This window comes from Cinclus cinclus, chromosome 1 (assembly GCF_963662255.1).
Source record: "Cinclus cinclus chromosome 1, bCinCin1.1, whole genome shotgun sequence".
In the NCBI taxonomy this organism is placed as follows: Eukaryota; Metazoa; Chordata; class Aves; order Passeriformes; family Cinclidae; genus Cinclus; species Cinclus cinclus.
The window spans coordinates 150,316,569-150,331,993 of NC_085046.1; the positions used below are offsets into that span (position 1 = coordinate 150,316,569).

Sequence of the window (15,425 nt, forward strand, 5' to 3'; positions counted from 1 at the left end):
GCACGGAGTTATAAATGCCAGGAGAGATGATGACCACATGGGGCCATTCTGCGTGTGCAGGGCTTCATTTTAGCCCTTTCTCTCCAAAACATCATTTTGTATTGTCATCAGAGTGTGGAAAGAGCAAAAATATCTCCTGATAGGAGGTGACCTTCCAGGTAGGAAGGCACAGGACAGCATTTCCACCTGATGGAGCGCAGCTTGAACCATGCCATGCAAAGCCAAGCAGCTCATTTTCCCAAAAAAATAAAAAAAAACCACAAAAAAAAAAAAAAAAACCCAAACAAACAGACAAAAAAAACCCCTCAAAAACCCATCCTGAGGATGCAGGCAAGACTGGCCAGGACACCCAGGGTGAGGATGGTGGAACTGGTTTTCACACTGCTGGCCCCACTGATGTTGCACAAGTAGGTCTCGCAGCAGCTGGTGGCAACTCCAGCTATGCCGATGTTCAGGTCAATTGTTGGGCAAAATGCAGAACATTTCTTGGTGATTCGCTGGGTCCGGTCATTGCCTGGAGTGGGAGGGAGAGAAAACAGCAGCAAAAGTTCAGGTTTTCATCTTGGATTTTTTTTTTTTTTTTTTGGTTTCAATCACCTGCCTGGCTGTGCAGTCCCGTGGGGAATTTGTTATTCTGCACTCGATGCCGTTGGGTTTTCCCTTGGGTTTTGTCACATTCCATCGTTATTTGTGTATGTGTGACCTATGGACACCATCTCCAGGCCTTACAAATCCTTTGCTGGTTTCAGGGCCAGCTGAGGGTAAGAATTTGGGACTTATTTGTACAATGTAAGATTGCAAAACATTGGCACCGTGCCTTGGGATTGCTCCTTCCATTTCCAGCACTTCATGGGCATAAACTTGAGCTTAGAGTTGAGACAAAGAGTTTGTGCAGGGATAATAAAAATAATTATTTTTATTCCAGCATCTCCCTGTCCTGAGAGTGTTTAATCAGCAGTATTTCCTTTTAATTGAGTTTAATCAGAATTATTTTTATGATATGTTGTAACAGACCCAGGCTGTGCTGTGTTCCTGCCTTCCCAAGATTTGTTCCCTGTGTGCTAAAATCCTCATTAATTCCTCCATTGTGCCTCCAGGTGGGAGGAGGATGAGCTGTCAGCCCCACCTGAGCCCCACCTTGTCCTCAGGGCCTTGGGAAAGCTCCACACTCACCAGTTCCTGAGGTGGAATAGGTTGTCAGACAATACTTCTCGTTCTCCGAGCATTTGGTGGTGCTGAGACAATGGATGTTGGAAGTTGCATCTTTGCAGGAGAAGCAGGTCAGGGAGAAAGCTGGAAAAGAAGCACAAAAACATCCATCAGGCTCCTCTGCGAGTATCCTTAGGAGGGGAAAACTGGGGACGGATGGAGGATCTGTCAAGCCCAGTGTCCACAGGCAGAAATTTCCTGCATGGGTTAAACTTGGTCCCAAGGACTCCCCAGGAGCAAGATTAAGCTCAACTTGCTGACACAGTTGTGGTTTGCTCATTTAAGAACCCTCAGGGATCTTCCCTCTGGATATTTGGTTGACTCTTCCTTGAATCCATTAAAACATCTGGCATCTCCACTGTGTTTTTGGGAAGAGCAGCCCAGTCTCCCACCACTTGTAGCGTGAAGCTCTTGGGTTTTCTTTCCAACCTGGCCCTTCCAAGCCTCAGTTTCTGGCCACTGGTTCTTGTATGGAGGCACTGGACCAGGGAATCTGGGCTGCCCCATCCCTGGACATGTTCAAGATCAGGCTGGATGAGGCTTGGAGCAACCTGGGATAGTGGAAGTTGTCCCTGCCCATGGCAGGGGTTTGGAACGAGATGGTTTTTAAGATCCCTTCCGACCTAAACCTTTCTATGATTTGGGTTGATTTTCAGAGCTCTCCTGTGCCAGAAGGAAAATCTTGTATCTGTAGAAGTCCAGGCTCAGCAAATCCCTGCCTTGGCTGCAGCAGATTCCTTTTTCCAGCCATCCATGGCTAACAACTTCCTTGCTCCATGAAACATGCACATCTGGAACACTCTGCATCTGCAAAGTGCTTTGCTAAAATCAATGAATGAGAACAGCTGGCACTCAACGAGGCTGAAGCATCATTGAGAGCAAAGAGATCCTTGGGGAAGGATTCTTTGCATGATAAGGGGAATTTCCTCCTTGTCTGTTTATCTGGCTGCAATGTCGCCCTCCAGGGATTAAACTCATCTTCATTTCTGGAATATCCCTGGCTACTGGCAGTTAATGCCCAGCTAATTCTTGCAGCATCTTTGTACTTTAGCTTTGCCTTCCTTGTTCTTCATCTTCCTCACTCCTCTCCCTTGCCCAGGTTTCTTTGTGCTTTTGTCAGCAATGTCCCAACCTTGCCACTGCCGTTGTTTGACCTTGGACAAATCCTTCTGGCCCAAACCAGATCTTTAAGTGTCCTGGCAGCCCAGATCAAGCTCCAGCCCAGTCCATGACTGCAGGATCACTGTTTTCCTTTTAGGTCTCTATTCTTCCTCTCTATTCTCCATGGAAACTCTGCCTTCTCTTCCCACTCCAGCCAACATCTCCTTCTTTCCCATGGTCTTTCCTCTTGTGGTGCACAGCCCTCTTGTTCCCTGCTCTTCCTCTGTGGTCCCTCACTGACTGGCATTGAGCAGAGGCCGCCTGATAACTCAAATCCCACTTCCCGCCATTCCTATGGTCATTCCAAAAGCCTCAGACTTGGCACCCGGCTCTCTTTGACTTCATATCCAGACTTTTAAAATTTGCTCCCTATCATGTCATTCCCATATCCAGAAGCTCCAATAGTCCTACCTGGCTTTTGCCTTCAGGGTTGTCCTGACCTTTCAGGCCCAAATTTATTTTATCAAGTCTGGGACCCTCATTTAGATTGTCCCTGTCCAAAGTGTTTGGCTTCATTATCTTTTCTCATGCAAAATCTATTATAGGTAATATAATATGGAATATAATACGGAATGTAATATGGAATATAATATGGAATATAGTGTGGAATATAGTGTGGAGTATTTCAGCTCCACCCCACTGGGAACCACCCTTTCCTCATAGAAACACTCAGTCTCCAAACTCGATTTTCCAGACACAGAGCTCACTTTAATCCTCAATAAATGCAGCATCTTTAATCCAAGCTCATTCCCAGTAAAACTTCCTGAATCGGTGCAGGAAACAGTGGAGCTGGTTACACGCCCAAATCTTGTTTCATCCCAAAATCCCAAAGCTCCTAATTTCTGACTCCAGTTGCCCTGGGAGCCTCCCTGGCAGGAGAAGGGGAAAGCATCATCCAAAGAAGAATTTTTCAACCTCTCTCTGTGCTCCAGAGATTTCTGACTCACCAATTAATCCAGGACTCTGGGACTGGCTCCTAAACTGGCACACCCTGAAGTCAGGGAGGACAATTTTGGTCAAGTTACAGAAAAACACTTTGATTTTATTTCATTTATTGAGGTATCTGTTGCAATGAGGGCTGAGAGGGGAAGAGAATTTTATTTCTTCCAGATGCAAACCTTGAGTTTATCCAGGATGTTGTGGATGTCTCCACACCCACCAAGACCTCAAGACCTAACTGAAGAGAAACATTCCCCAAGGAATTTGCCATCTCATTCCTTGATCTTAAATATATATATATATATATATATATATATATATATATATATATAATTAAAGCTGCAGGAAAAAGATTCTTTTATTTGTCTTAACATTCTCATCTTGAGCACAATTCCAAGTTTCAAGCCTGTGAAATCCATCAATAGGAATATTTCCATCCTCAAATTAAGTGTTAGCCAAAGAGGTCTGTTAGGACCAGAATTGCCAGGAATTTGCAGATCAAATCCTACAGAGGAAAATTCAGTTTGCAAACAGGCAAAAGCCCCCCTGACCTGAGGAAATCAACATTCCCCAAAAACAGAGGGATATTCCAGGCTGTACCTTCTATTCCCTGCCTGACCAGGAGCACAAGGAGTGGTCCTTGGCAAAGTCCAACCAGGAAAATTAAGGTGCAGCTTCCCAGTGCTCTCGCCAGAAATCCCCCAGGCAATTATCAGAATGAGAACGGGATTCTGCATCTCCATCCCAAGCCTGGGATCAGCTGGGAATCATGGAATCATTAAGGCTGGAAAAGACCTCCAAGATCATTGAGTCCAGGTTCACCACTAAAACCCTTGCTCAGAGAACCATATCCACTTATTTTCTGAACATTTCCATGGATGTGATCCCACCACTTCCCTGGACAGCCTGGATGTTTGACCACCCTTTCCATGATGGAATTTTTCCTAACAGATCAGATTCCACCATCTTAGAGGTCTTTTCCAACTTTAGGGATTCTGTGATCAGCAAAGTTGCACCTGGAAGCAGTAAGGAGCCAGAATTGCACCTTCTTGTGGCTCAACCACCTCTTTCAGTTTAGGAAATGATGGTTTGAGGTGCAACCAATTTTAAAAAAAAAATTAATAAAAAACAGGCTTTAGTGTAAAATCCAGAGATTTACTGGACGTATTTCCCCATCCCTGTCCTGGATATCCCTCCTGGATATCCCTATTCCCATGGAGCTGTTCCAAGGGCTCTCAGCTGCCTCTGAGCCATTCCAGGGGCTGGGCTGGGTCTGCAGGAATCATCTGAGGTGGCAATCTCACCTCCCCCCATTCCTCATCATCCCTCCAGCTTCTGGTGGACTTGAACCCCCTGTCCCCTTCTTCTGGAATAAACTCCTTCATGACCCTTCAGCTTCATTATCCACACTGCAAAATCCTGGAATATCAAAGCCATGCCCCAGTTTTGGGAGGGCTCCGTGCAAAGCAATCCTTTTGAGACTCACCACTTTCTGTGCACAGGGCGATGCCAAGCACGACCAGGAGGAAAAGCTTCATCCTTTAGAGGTCTGGGAGCCTCCAAAATAATCAGGACTCAGACAGGGCAGGTTTTATACCTCTGGAGTGTTTGCTTTGATGCGGAGATAATAACCAGAGGCTGCTGTGTCAGGTGATGGATAATAGGGAGCAGCGTGTCCAGGCTTGTATGGAGAAGGGCGTTTTGTTGGAAATCTGGAGAGGGGTGTGTTTTTCCCCACAGCTTCTCCTTTTCCTGGTTGTTTCACAACGCAGCTGCTCCAGCTGACGTGAACTCTGCAACTGTTTCTAATTCTGGAAAAGTGGGGAGGAAGCAAAACATAAATACAAAACAATTTTCCCTCCAAAACAATAAGGTTTTCCTTTCCAGGTCTCAGAGCAGGCTGCGTCCTCCAAGATAGTGTCCTCGCACATATGGAAATGGAGGGGATTTAAATTTAAAATTGAATTTAGGATGGAAACTTCTCCCAAATGTCTCCCAGGATTGTCAAGACAGTGAGATCAGAAGAGCAGAATCCTTCCATTGCTTTTCATAGGGGACCAGGCATCATTTTCTGTCTCCTTTTAAAGTTCAAAATCAGATATATTTCTGTTATTTTTTATGAGGAGAAAATGTTATCTTATTAGAAAATAAATTCCACAGAGCAAAGAAAAATGGCCATTTAAGTTAAAAAATAGAAATAACACCTGCTCCCATGGTATGGAACAAGCTGGAAATATTTTCACAAATTCACAAAAAAAAAAAAAAAGAAAAAGAAAAAAAAAGAAAAAGGCAGGGAGAAAAACACAAACCAATTAAAGCATAGAGAAGGAGGAGTTGGATGATCAATGATCTCAACTCATTAAGTCTTCAGAAAAATAAAATTTGTGAAATGCCAAACAGGATTATTCCATTGAATTCCCAGATTGCGCTCTTTTTTCCTCCTTTTTTTTTTCCCCCTTTAAATCATGTTTCATAAAATCTCCCTGAATATAATCAGAACCTTTCCCGTCTCCCTGGGGGTTGTTGTTTTTTTTTCCTTCCCACTGTTGCCTTTATGCCATCAAGTCGCAGGAGCAGAGAGACAGAATCCCAGGAAAGATCCAGCAGGATTCTCTCATGTGATTCTCGGAGCTGCAGGAACTGCCCCAAAGCCTCTGCCAGCGCCTCTGCCCCTTGCTGCTCTCCATCTGCTTCATCCCCTTTTGCCTCCTCTCCAGCTCTCTCAGATTCCCATCTCCCATGGAATATTTCGGGTTTCCGACCTGACCCACCTCCAGCCATCCTCTCACCGGGAAAACACGCCAGCTTCCCGAGGTGATGTCAGTTTTTCCAACACCTCCAAATTGGACTTATAAACATTGTCCCTCTGGAGCCCTGCATGAGTAAGGTGAGGAAATTTTGGCTTTCCCAACAGGCAGAGCACAAAACTCAGTTGGAGCAGTGGTGGCAATTACCCAGAAAAGCTTCAAGGAGGGGCGAGTTTTGGCTCCATCAGCCTCCTCAAGGCAGCAGGAAAACAAAGCTCCCTCCATGGCAGCGCAAAATATTGTGAAATATTTTATTTTCCCCAAGCCAGAATATATTTAATGAGTTTTTAGTGGTAAATCCATGTTTATTGGGGCCTACCCAGAAGGCTCCAATCCCAAGGAGATGCTGTTCTATTCCAGAGCCAGCCCACATTGGGATTTATCTCCAACAGCATCCCCTGACAGGTTCAGAAATAGCAGCTCAGGCACTGGTTGTTTTTTTTTTGTTCCCCTTCCCTCAAAATCTCATCCATGCCAAACCCTAAAATATCTCCTGTCTCCTGCACTGAGATTTGGAGAAGGGCAGAATGGATTTCTTAAAGGTTTTATTGCAGGATTCCTGACAGATTTTTCATGAGATGCTCCTGAAATCTTCCAGCTGGTCCATATGGCCCTCTGGTATTTTGTCCCTGCCAGGGCCAGGTGACAGAATGAAAGGAGCCCATGAGGGCAGGAAGGACACAGAAGGCACAAGAAGAGCCGAGGCAAAGGAAAAGGTAAAACCCCAGTTTACAAGAATTTGGAATTTGTGACGATTTTGTAAAGAGTAACAGGTGATTTAACTGGAGCTGGAAGTGGAGACACAGTGGAGTGGAGAAGGAAAGGAGGAGAATGTTTTACTGATCTTGTTCTAAACCTGGTTGAAATCATCACATGAGAAGGGCAAACAATTGTTTCTTTTGGGGGAAAAAAACCACAATTTTCATCAAACAAGTGCTGAGATGCAAAAGTAGCTGTGAAATTGAGATGTTGTTACTAAATGTGGAACATCAAGTTGGCCGAAAGCTTTGGGAAGTGTCTCAGAAACGATTCTGATTAACATAAAAGGATGGGAAAAGTGATTTTAAAAATGTGCAAAGCTCCAAATTTCTGGAGAAATATTCCCCTCAGAAATTCTACAACACTTCCACTTTGGTTATCCCATTGAAATAAATTCCAGACCAGAAATTAAATCTTTATAGGATGATTAAACCTAATCCCATCTTTACAACTTTCACCCAGCACTGCGGTTTCTCCCCGTTGCATGGAAACACATGGAATTTGTAGTGCTGGTGGAGTGGGATTCCCCTCAAATCCAGCACAGGATTCCTTTCAAATCCAGCACAAAATTGCCTTCAAACCCATCACAGGATTCCCCTCAAATCCAGCACAGGATTCCTCTCAAATCCAGCACAAAATTGCCTTCAAACCCATCACAGGATTCCCCTCAAATCCAGCACAGGATTCCTCTCAAATCCAGCACAAAATTGCCTTCAAATCCAGCGCAGGATTCTTCTGAAATCCAGCACAAGATTCCCCTCAAATCCAGCACAGGATTCCCTCCAAACCCATCACAAGATTCCCCTCAAATCCAGCACAAGATTCCCCTCAAATAAAACAGTGCCAGGGGCCTTTTTAACCAGGAGCTGCTATAAAGACCCTCCCAAAATTCAGTGCTGCACTTTTCCACACTCCCCAGCTCCAAGATTATTTTATTTGCCTATTTTAGCTGTAGCTCTGCTCTTCCAAGAGCTGAAGGAGAACTCCATCCCATCCTCACCATCCCCAGGCTTGGAAATGCAGCTGAAACCCTGGAACTGGATGGAGCAGAGACCTCCCCAGTCAGCTCAGACACCATCACCTCTCCCAGGCTCTTTGTGCCCATTTCCCACAGAAAAATCAGGAGCGATCACTCAACAGCATCTCCAAACAGGCACGAGGGTCTCCTTTCCATGAGGACCTATTCCAGCAGCATTTTCCTTACCTTGGGCATCTCCAGCATCTTGGGGTGGGACCTTTACCTGTTTTAAAAGCTGGAATAACCCACCTTGCAGAGATCCCAGTGCAAATTCCTGCAGAACCAAATTCCTGGTCCTGTCTCAGCATCTACAAAACAATTCCCACCCTTGTTTGCAATGGGAACAACACAAACATCTCTGACCTTTCCAGACTTACACCATTCCTTATCTCACAGGGATCTGGGAGACCATCTGGCTCTGTGGAGGGTCTGGAGCTCCTGGATGGAAGAAAGTTAGGAAAGGCAACCTGGAGAAGACTCCCAAGTGCTAAAAAGAGTAATTCAATGTGAAGCAGAGCTGATTTCTCAGGCTGGCCCTGGTGTGGATACAACAAACGCACTCTAGAATAACACAAATCTTTATTTTTTTTTTTCAGATAATTATCACACACGTGCTATCAAAAGAGCTTTTCCAGGGGAAAAAAATTAGTATAAAACAACGGGGGGGGGGGGGGGGGGGGGAGGAGAGGGGGTGAAATAGGAGCTACACTGCCGTGTTGTGTTGGGATCTGAAGCAGCGTCTCGGAATAAAACAGGGTTGGAAACACTCAGCTGAGGTTTCTCACTTGGGGAATACCTTGTGGTCACATCTTCTTCACACCCCTGATCACAGTCCCACCCTGAGCACACAGATCAGGCTTCCCACGATTCCCAGCAGGATCATGGCGTAGTTGATCCGGATGCTGTTGGCCCCGCTGAAGTTGCACAGGGAGGTGCTGCAGCACTTGGTGGAGTAAGCGGCCACCCCAAAGTTCACGTTGGTCTCGGGACAGTCCACGGAACATTTCTTGGTGATGCGGTATCCTATGTCCTTGCCTGGGTGGAGAAGGGGTAAGAAAGGAGAGCTGGGATTTAGGATTCTTCTGGAAGAACTGACCAGAGGAGGGAGATTTGCAATTTCCTGAATTTTCCACACAGCAATAAAAGCTCTCAGGGGGTTTGACAGGGCTGGGTGTGAATCCACAAGTCCTGGATCAAATGTGGGACACTGGGAAGTCCTTGATTGAAGCCCACACCGGCCTCAGTCTCTGATCTGGTTGCCCAGGTGATGGCCATTCAAAGGTTGTCCTCAAGATCTTGGAGGTCTTTCCCAATCTAAATTATTCTGTGGTTCCTGTAGGACAGCAATTCCAGTGCATTCCCAGCTTTTAAAACCTTGTTATTGGCACCCTGCCCTTTTCTATTCTCCATCCTAAAACATCTCAGATCAAACAATAGAGGCTGGTCCTGAAATTTGGGTGTTCCAGCCAGCCCTTCCACAAAGTGGTGAGGCCCTGGCACAGGTTTTCCAGAGAATCTGTGGCTGCCCCATCCCTGGAAGTGTCAAAGGCCAGGTTGGAGCAGCCTGGTCTAGTGGGAGGTGTCCCTGGAATGAGAAGATCCTGAAGGTCCCTTCTAACTCAAAGCACCACTAAAGGATTCACACTCATCACACTGAGACAAACCTCAAAATCATCACTTCTTTCCAACAAAACCATCAATTTCCATCAATTCCCTAAAAGAAGTTGCCCAGCAATGTCTGTAGAGGAAAAAATTCCCAGTTTCTGGGACTCACCAATTCCAGCAGTGCTGTATGTGGTCGTGCAGAATTTCTCATGGTCCTCACACTTGTAGGTTTTCAGGCAGTTCCAGTTGGAATGTTCATTGTCACAGGTGTAGCAGAACAGGGAGGAAGCTGGAAAAAACACCCACAACACAGATTAGTCATTCCCAGCAATTCCCTCCTGGGGAAAAATAAAAGTGCCAAAAGCCTTGGAAAATACAAGGGGAGAAGTCTGGTGTGAACAACTTTTCCCAGCGAGTGAAACAAGTTCTGGTTTGATTAATGAATTAAAAAAAAACAAATAGAAAACAAATGTAGAGAGCAAACAAGTTTTCTTCCTGGACTAGAGATTTTAAGAGGTTAAAATAACATTTTTCAGCCTGAGCAGCGCTTTCAGGTGATTTTTTCTTCTCCCCAGGATCCACGTTGGCCTTACTGAAAACCAACCTCCAAAAAGCAAAGTCCTGGCAAAGAGAGGAGGAACCAGCTCAATTCTAGAGGTCAGTTTTAAATAATTTCACCCTACATCTGCAAAACCCTGCCCAGACATGAATTAATTATTGCCTAATGACGCCCCTGGGAGCCAAATTACTGAGGCACCACAGTAAAGGGAGTTCCCTGGGAGAGGCTGCCCTAGACAATGGATGGATTTTTCCTATCAGCACCTAGAACAAGGTGTTCTCCATTATATTTTTTCCTCTGTGCCGAGCCAGGTCTATTCCCTGAGACAGAAAAAAGTGGGATATTATTGGATACAACTGAAGTAAATTGAGTCGAACTTCCAGGCTGGCCATTAGAACACAGATGTGCCTTCTCGTTCCCCAGAGGTGGATGCACAACTCACACAAAAGGTGGAAATTGTTTCCCTCCTACCCAAAATTCCAAGAAATGTTCCCCATTTTGGGGCAGGGGTGACCAAGGTAGCTGGGCTGCTCTCAGGAAATCCTGCTCCATTGTCAGTGGCTTTGAAGAGTTCTTGGTTGAATGTGAACAAAAATTATAAACCAGTGAGGAGTCTCTGTGAGGCTGAGATTTCCCTGGTTCTGTTTTTCCTGACTTTCTCAGCCCAGGAAGGCTCTTTTTATTCACTTCCAATCCAACTTTTTTTTAGCAAGTGACCCTTCAAAATTTGTTCTTGATTAAAGCTCTCGTCTGAGGTTGACTCTGCCCATGAAACATGGTTAAACAATTCCAGAATCAGTTTTAAAAGAGAACTAAAACCCCTTTTAGTCTCTCACTGTCCGAATGAGGAGGAAAAAAAAAAAAAGGCCTCCCATCTGTGATCTGGGGAGCTCTGAGTGTCTCAGCATAGGACTGGCTTGTTCTGAAACATTCCCAGATGCTTCAAGGAAAGTTGGACAGGGTTTGGAACAACCTGGGACAGTGGAAGGTGTCCCTGCCCATGGCAGGGGCTGGAACAGGACAATCTTTAAGGTCCTTTCCAATCCAAACCATTTTATCGTTTGCTGATTCTCTGCTCTTTTGCAGTGCCAGGTGTTGCAAGCTCAAGGGTTCTCTGTAGCAGGAGGTAAAATCAGCCTTGTTGCAAACTGGATTCAAGTTCTCCTTTACATCTCTCACTCTTTCTCCATCTCTTGGGAATTTTCAGCCTCCCACCTCTCCTCTGGAGGTTCCCCAGACTGATCTGGGGGCTCCTGACCCTTTGCAGGCAAAACCCAGCCCATACACAGCGAGGATTATTGCATTTTACAGACCCTGGAGCTCTCCCTCATCTGCTTTACTGCCACATTTCCCAAACCACTTCCTGCTGCAGATGGAGCCAAGTCCTCAGCGCGTGCCTGAGAGCAACTGAAAGCACTGATGTTCCCTAAATGATCCCAGGAAAATCCCTTCCAGCCAGGAAACAATAACAGCTCGAGCCATTAGAGCTGCTATAAAGCCTTTCCTGTGTCTGCCCTCCACCCTCCATTAGCTGGAGTTTTGCAAATGCAGGCAGAAACAACCTTACACTGTGCAAATTGTGCTCCTCAGGCTGGCAAACCCATGCCCAGAGCCAAGATTTCCCAACTGGATATCCCCCCACAATTATCCAGGTATGGCTGCACCTCCTTTTAAAGAGGACAAGAGCAGAGCATGGTACATCCTATTCCAAACACACTCCCAGGCACTTAACAGCTCTTCCAATTTAGGAGCAAAGAGCTCTGAGGATTTCAAATATCTGCCAGCAGCCTCGTTACTTAATTGGAATTGTGGGGAATAAAGTGAAATGCTGGCAGGAGATGTGGTGCCAGGACCAGCCACGCTTTCATCCACAACAGCTCCTCGAGTTTCATTCAGGAACAAAAATGAAACCAAAGGTAAAAAACTCTGAGCCCTGCTTGATTCCTGTCAGCATTTTTCAGGTCGTGTCTTCAGCTGTGAGTGGTTGGAGCTGGGTATCTGAGGGTGTGAGAAACCACAATTCATCTCCTCTGGGTTACAGAGAACCCACCCAGGAGTGAGGACTCAACCAAACAAAATATTTCTCGCCATGGCTGATGCCAGAAATACCACACCAAGACCTCAGCAGCTGCAACAAAAACTACCAAACCCTCCTGTCCCTCATTTATCTCCTTGTTTTTCCTCGCCATCCTCTCCTCTGGTTCTCCCAGACTGCCGAGCTCCTTACCTTGCTGGGCACACAGGACTGCAGCCAGCAGGGCCACCAGAAAAGCCTTCATGGTTGGTCCTCGTGCCCTCAGAGTTGGAGCAGTGTGGGATGATGCACCCCAGGAAGGTTTTATACCTCGTCTCTGACTTCCTTTGATTGCAATAATTTGAGGTTTGGGCAGAGCCAGCACCCAAGGTGTGATCAGTGCTGGGTGTGTTTGTGCGTAGGAACCTATTATAAGGCTGCAGATAGCGATGTTTTCTTACCTCTCCTTCTCATCCAATTTTTTTTTCCGAGGCCTACTCCTGTCTGCATTGCTAATTTGGGGAGTAATTTAACATGGGAGTCCCCTTTTGGGCTGAGCCACAAAACCTGGAGGAAGTCAGAGGCAGCTGGGCCTGGCTGGGGTGACTCCTTGCTTGCTGGCACCCTCCATCCTTTCTCTCTGTCATGGAATGGGAGCTTAATATCTCCCAGAGTGAGAGAGGAGGCAAGGAAAGATTTTTCTGGACTGTCCAGAGCCACTGAGAATTACCTTTACAAAATGCTTTAAGCAGGAAGCAGCAGCATTCTTTCAATCATGGAATCATAGAAATGTTTGGGCTGAAAGGGACCTTAAAGATCCTCTTGTTCCACCCCTGATCCCACTATTTCTGCCTGGAGATTTCACTCAGAGGCTCCAATAGTCCAGGCAGGGATGGGGTTTGATGCTCTTGTTTTGTTCTTCTGTCCTCCAGAACCATCAAGGGTTTCCAGGTGACGATGTTTGTTGCTCCCTGGAGACCAACTCTGGACTCTGTCAGGTTTTTCCAGTCCCCCATGACCTTTCCAGTCTTTCTGGGCTCCCTTCTGCTCCCACAACCCCCCTTGACTCAGGGTGCAGAAGAGCCAAATGACTCAGGGCGCAGGGGAGGCACAAAGTGCACTGAGACACCTGCAGGAATTCAAAATCTACAAATGGGAGTGAAAATGACTGAGAAATAAAATAAATCCTGGTCCAAAAGTCTTGGCAGGACCCTTTGGAGAGAGAAATTACCAAGGGGAGCTCAGGGTCAAGGTTTGTAAGGTCACTAATGCTGTGGAATCTGAAGAAAGAACATCCAGGTACTCTTTGTTTTCCCCAAATTAATCACAGAATCACAGGATACCTTGAGTTGGGAGGGACCTAAAAGGATCAGTGAGGCCACCTCCTGCCCTGCTCAGGACAACCCAAAAAATCCCACTGAGGGCTTTTTCCAAGTTCTTCTGGAACTCTGGAAGTCTTGGGACCCTGATTACTTTCCTCTTATTTTCTTTCTCTGCCCACTTGCCTGCAAAATGCTGGGAAGCTGGACCCATTCCCAACTTCTGTTATAAGTTTTTTGCTTCCAATCATTTTTCCTCTGCCCAATTCCTGCTTTTTTTTTTTTTCTTTCAGCTGCTTCAACCCTCAGTGATTCTCTCTCAGTGTCCAGAGGGTGGAGGGGATGAGCCTCCAGTTTTCCAAGTTTTCCATTCCAGTCTCTGGTCTGACCTTGAGCAAGAATCTTGAACTATTTCATCCTTTAGGGACGATGAGAAAGACCCACATGATAGAAAATGCAGCAACAATATTTCAGAAATTATCTGGGGGAAAAAAAATTCTCTCTGAGCAAGATTCCTTATAAATACAGGCATGAAAAACATCAGGCAGGAAAGAGGATCTGCTGGAGCAGGGAGGGAAAAAAGCAGGTATTAATCCATCTGTTTGTTTAAAGTATAACACCAGGGTCGTCTCAGGCAGCTGGAAAAAATGGAAAATGAGACTTCCTTCTCTTCCATCCCATCAAAAATCCCAAAATGAAAATGAATTATCGCCCCAAATCCAGCTCCTCTTGGAGCCAATCGAGCAGAAAAATGCAGCTCCTCAGCGGGAAGAGGGAACAAAGCTTGAACACAGCCCACAACAAGAAAGAAGAAAAGCTTTAGAGTTAAAACAAATAAATGAGCAGTAAATAAATGAGGCTGTTAAAGCAAAGTGCAGCTGCATAGAAAAAAAGTCAAGTGAGAAATGGGCTGTGGGAAGTGGGAATGTGAGAAAGCTTTTAAATAGATTAGAGAGAGGGGAGGTTAATAATAATAATAATAATAATAAACAAGATTAATATTTCAGACAGAAGTGGAAAGAGAGAAGGAGGGAGGAGAGAAATATTGGTGCAAAGCAAAATAATTCAAGGCAAACACAAAAAGCTTGGGGGGAAATTATTAAGGACAGGCAGAGTGAGGGAAAGGAATAAGATGGGATGAGAGGGAGGACCCTCCTATGTGGAAAATACACGTTTTCTTATGTGCAGACCCTGTTCAGGTGATAAAAACAAACAGCCCTTCGAGGGGCTGGGAAGCTGCAGAATGCCCCAAATCCCAGTTTAAGCAACCACTGTGCGACCTGGATGGGGAAAGCATGCAGGGCATCACCTGACCTCCATCCCTGTGTCCCTGGAGGAGGCTGCCAAGGCTTTGGGAGACATCCCAAGTTCTGGCCAGGTCCCAGATCCCTTCTATTCTCAGGCCCTGTTGGCATTGCAGTCACACCCAGGGCCACTGCAAGGGCTCTGGGCTCCAACCATCTCCATGGCTCTGGAGGGAACGGTGCCTTTGGAAGCAGAATCCAGTTTTTCCAAGCAAGGGGTGAAGAGAGCTGGAAGAAAATCCAGGGCAAAGACAACTGTGGGAGTCGGAGTGCAGATGGTGCCAAGAGAACACAGCGGGGAGGTGTTAAAAACATTTCCCAGGGACATGAAAAACGCAGGGTGAGGGAAGGGCAGCAGGGTGAGCCTTGCAGCAGAAACTGGGCCAGGTGGGTGTCACCTGCTGGGTGCCACCCCGTGGGTGTCACAAAAGGAATTAAATAGTTAAGAGGGCCTGGAAGTTTTAGGAAAAAGAAACCTTTACCCACTTGAGGCTTGGCAGCCACAGAGGGTGTTTGTGCCAGACTTTGGGAATGCCTTGTGCAAGGCCAGGCCTTTTTGTGTAACTGGAGTCAGACAAAGCGTGGTTTCAACCCGGGATGGAGGGATGGGATGGAGCCAGATCCAGGGATGTTTAAATGTCAACGTTTGCCACTTTCTCTCCTTTTTTTCTGTCTGGAGAGTGGCTCCAATCTCAGCTCCCCTCAGTGGTGCAGGGAGGAAGCTCTGTTTC

General features: G+C 46.0%; 2 protein-coding genes across 2 annotated transcripts; both read right to left on the minus strand.

The window, feature by feature from the left end:
- Positions 1-99: 99 nt before the first annotated feature.
- LOC134050920 (lymphocyte antigen 6E-like) lies at positions 100-4,847 on the minus strand. Its single transcript, XM_062504350.1, has 3 exons — positions 4,796-4,847; positions 1,174-1,293; positions 100-514 (listed from the first exon to the last, which is right to left on the minus strand). Exons 1-3 carry the CDS (start codon positions 4,845-4,847, stop codon positions 306-308), a joined length of 381 nt encoding a protein of 126 aa, XP_062360334.1. The 3' UTR covers positions 100-305.
- Positions 4,848-8,719: 3,872 nt separating this feature from the next.
- Positions 8,720-12,336, minus strand: LOC134050926 (lymphocyte antigen 6E-like). Its single transcript, XM_062504363.1, has 3 exons — positions 12,285-12,336; positions 9,668-9,787; positions 8,720-8,928 (listed from the first exon to the last, which is right to left on the minus strand). Exons 1-3 carry the CDS (start codon positions 12,334-12,336, stop codon positions 8,720-8,722), a joined length of 381 nt encoding a protein of 126 aa, XP_062360347.1.
- Positions 12,337-15,425: the final 3,089 nt, after the last annotated feature.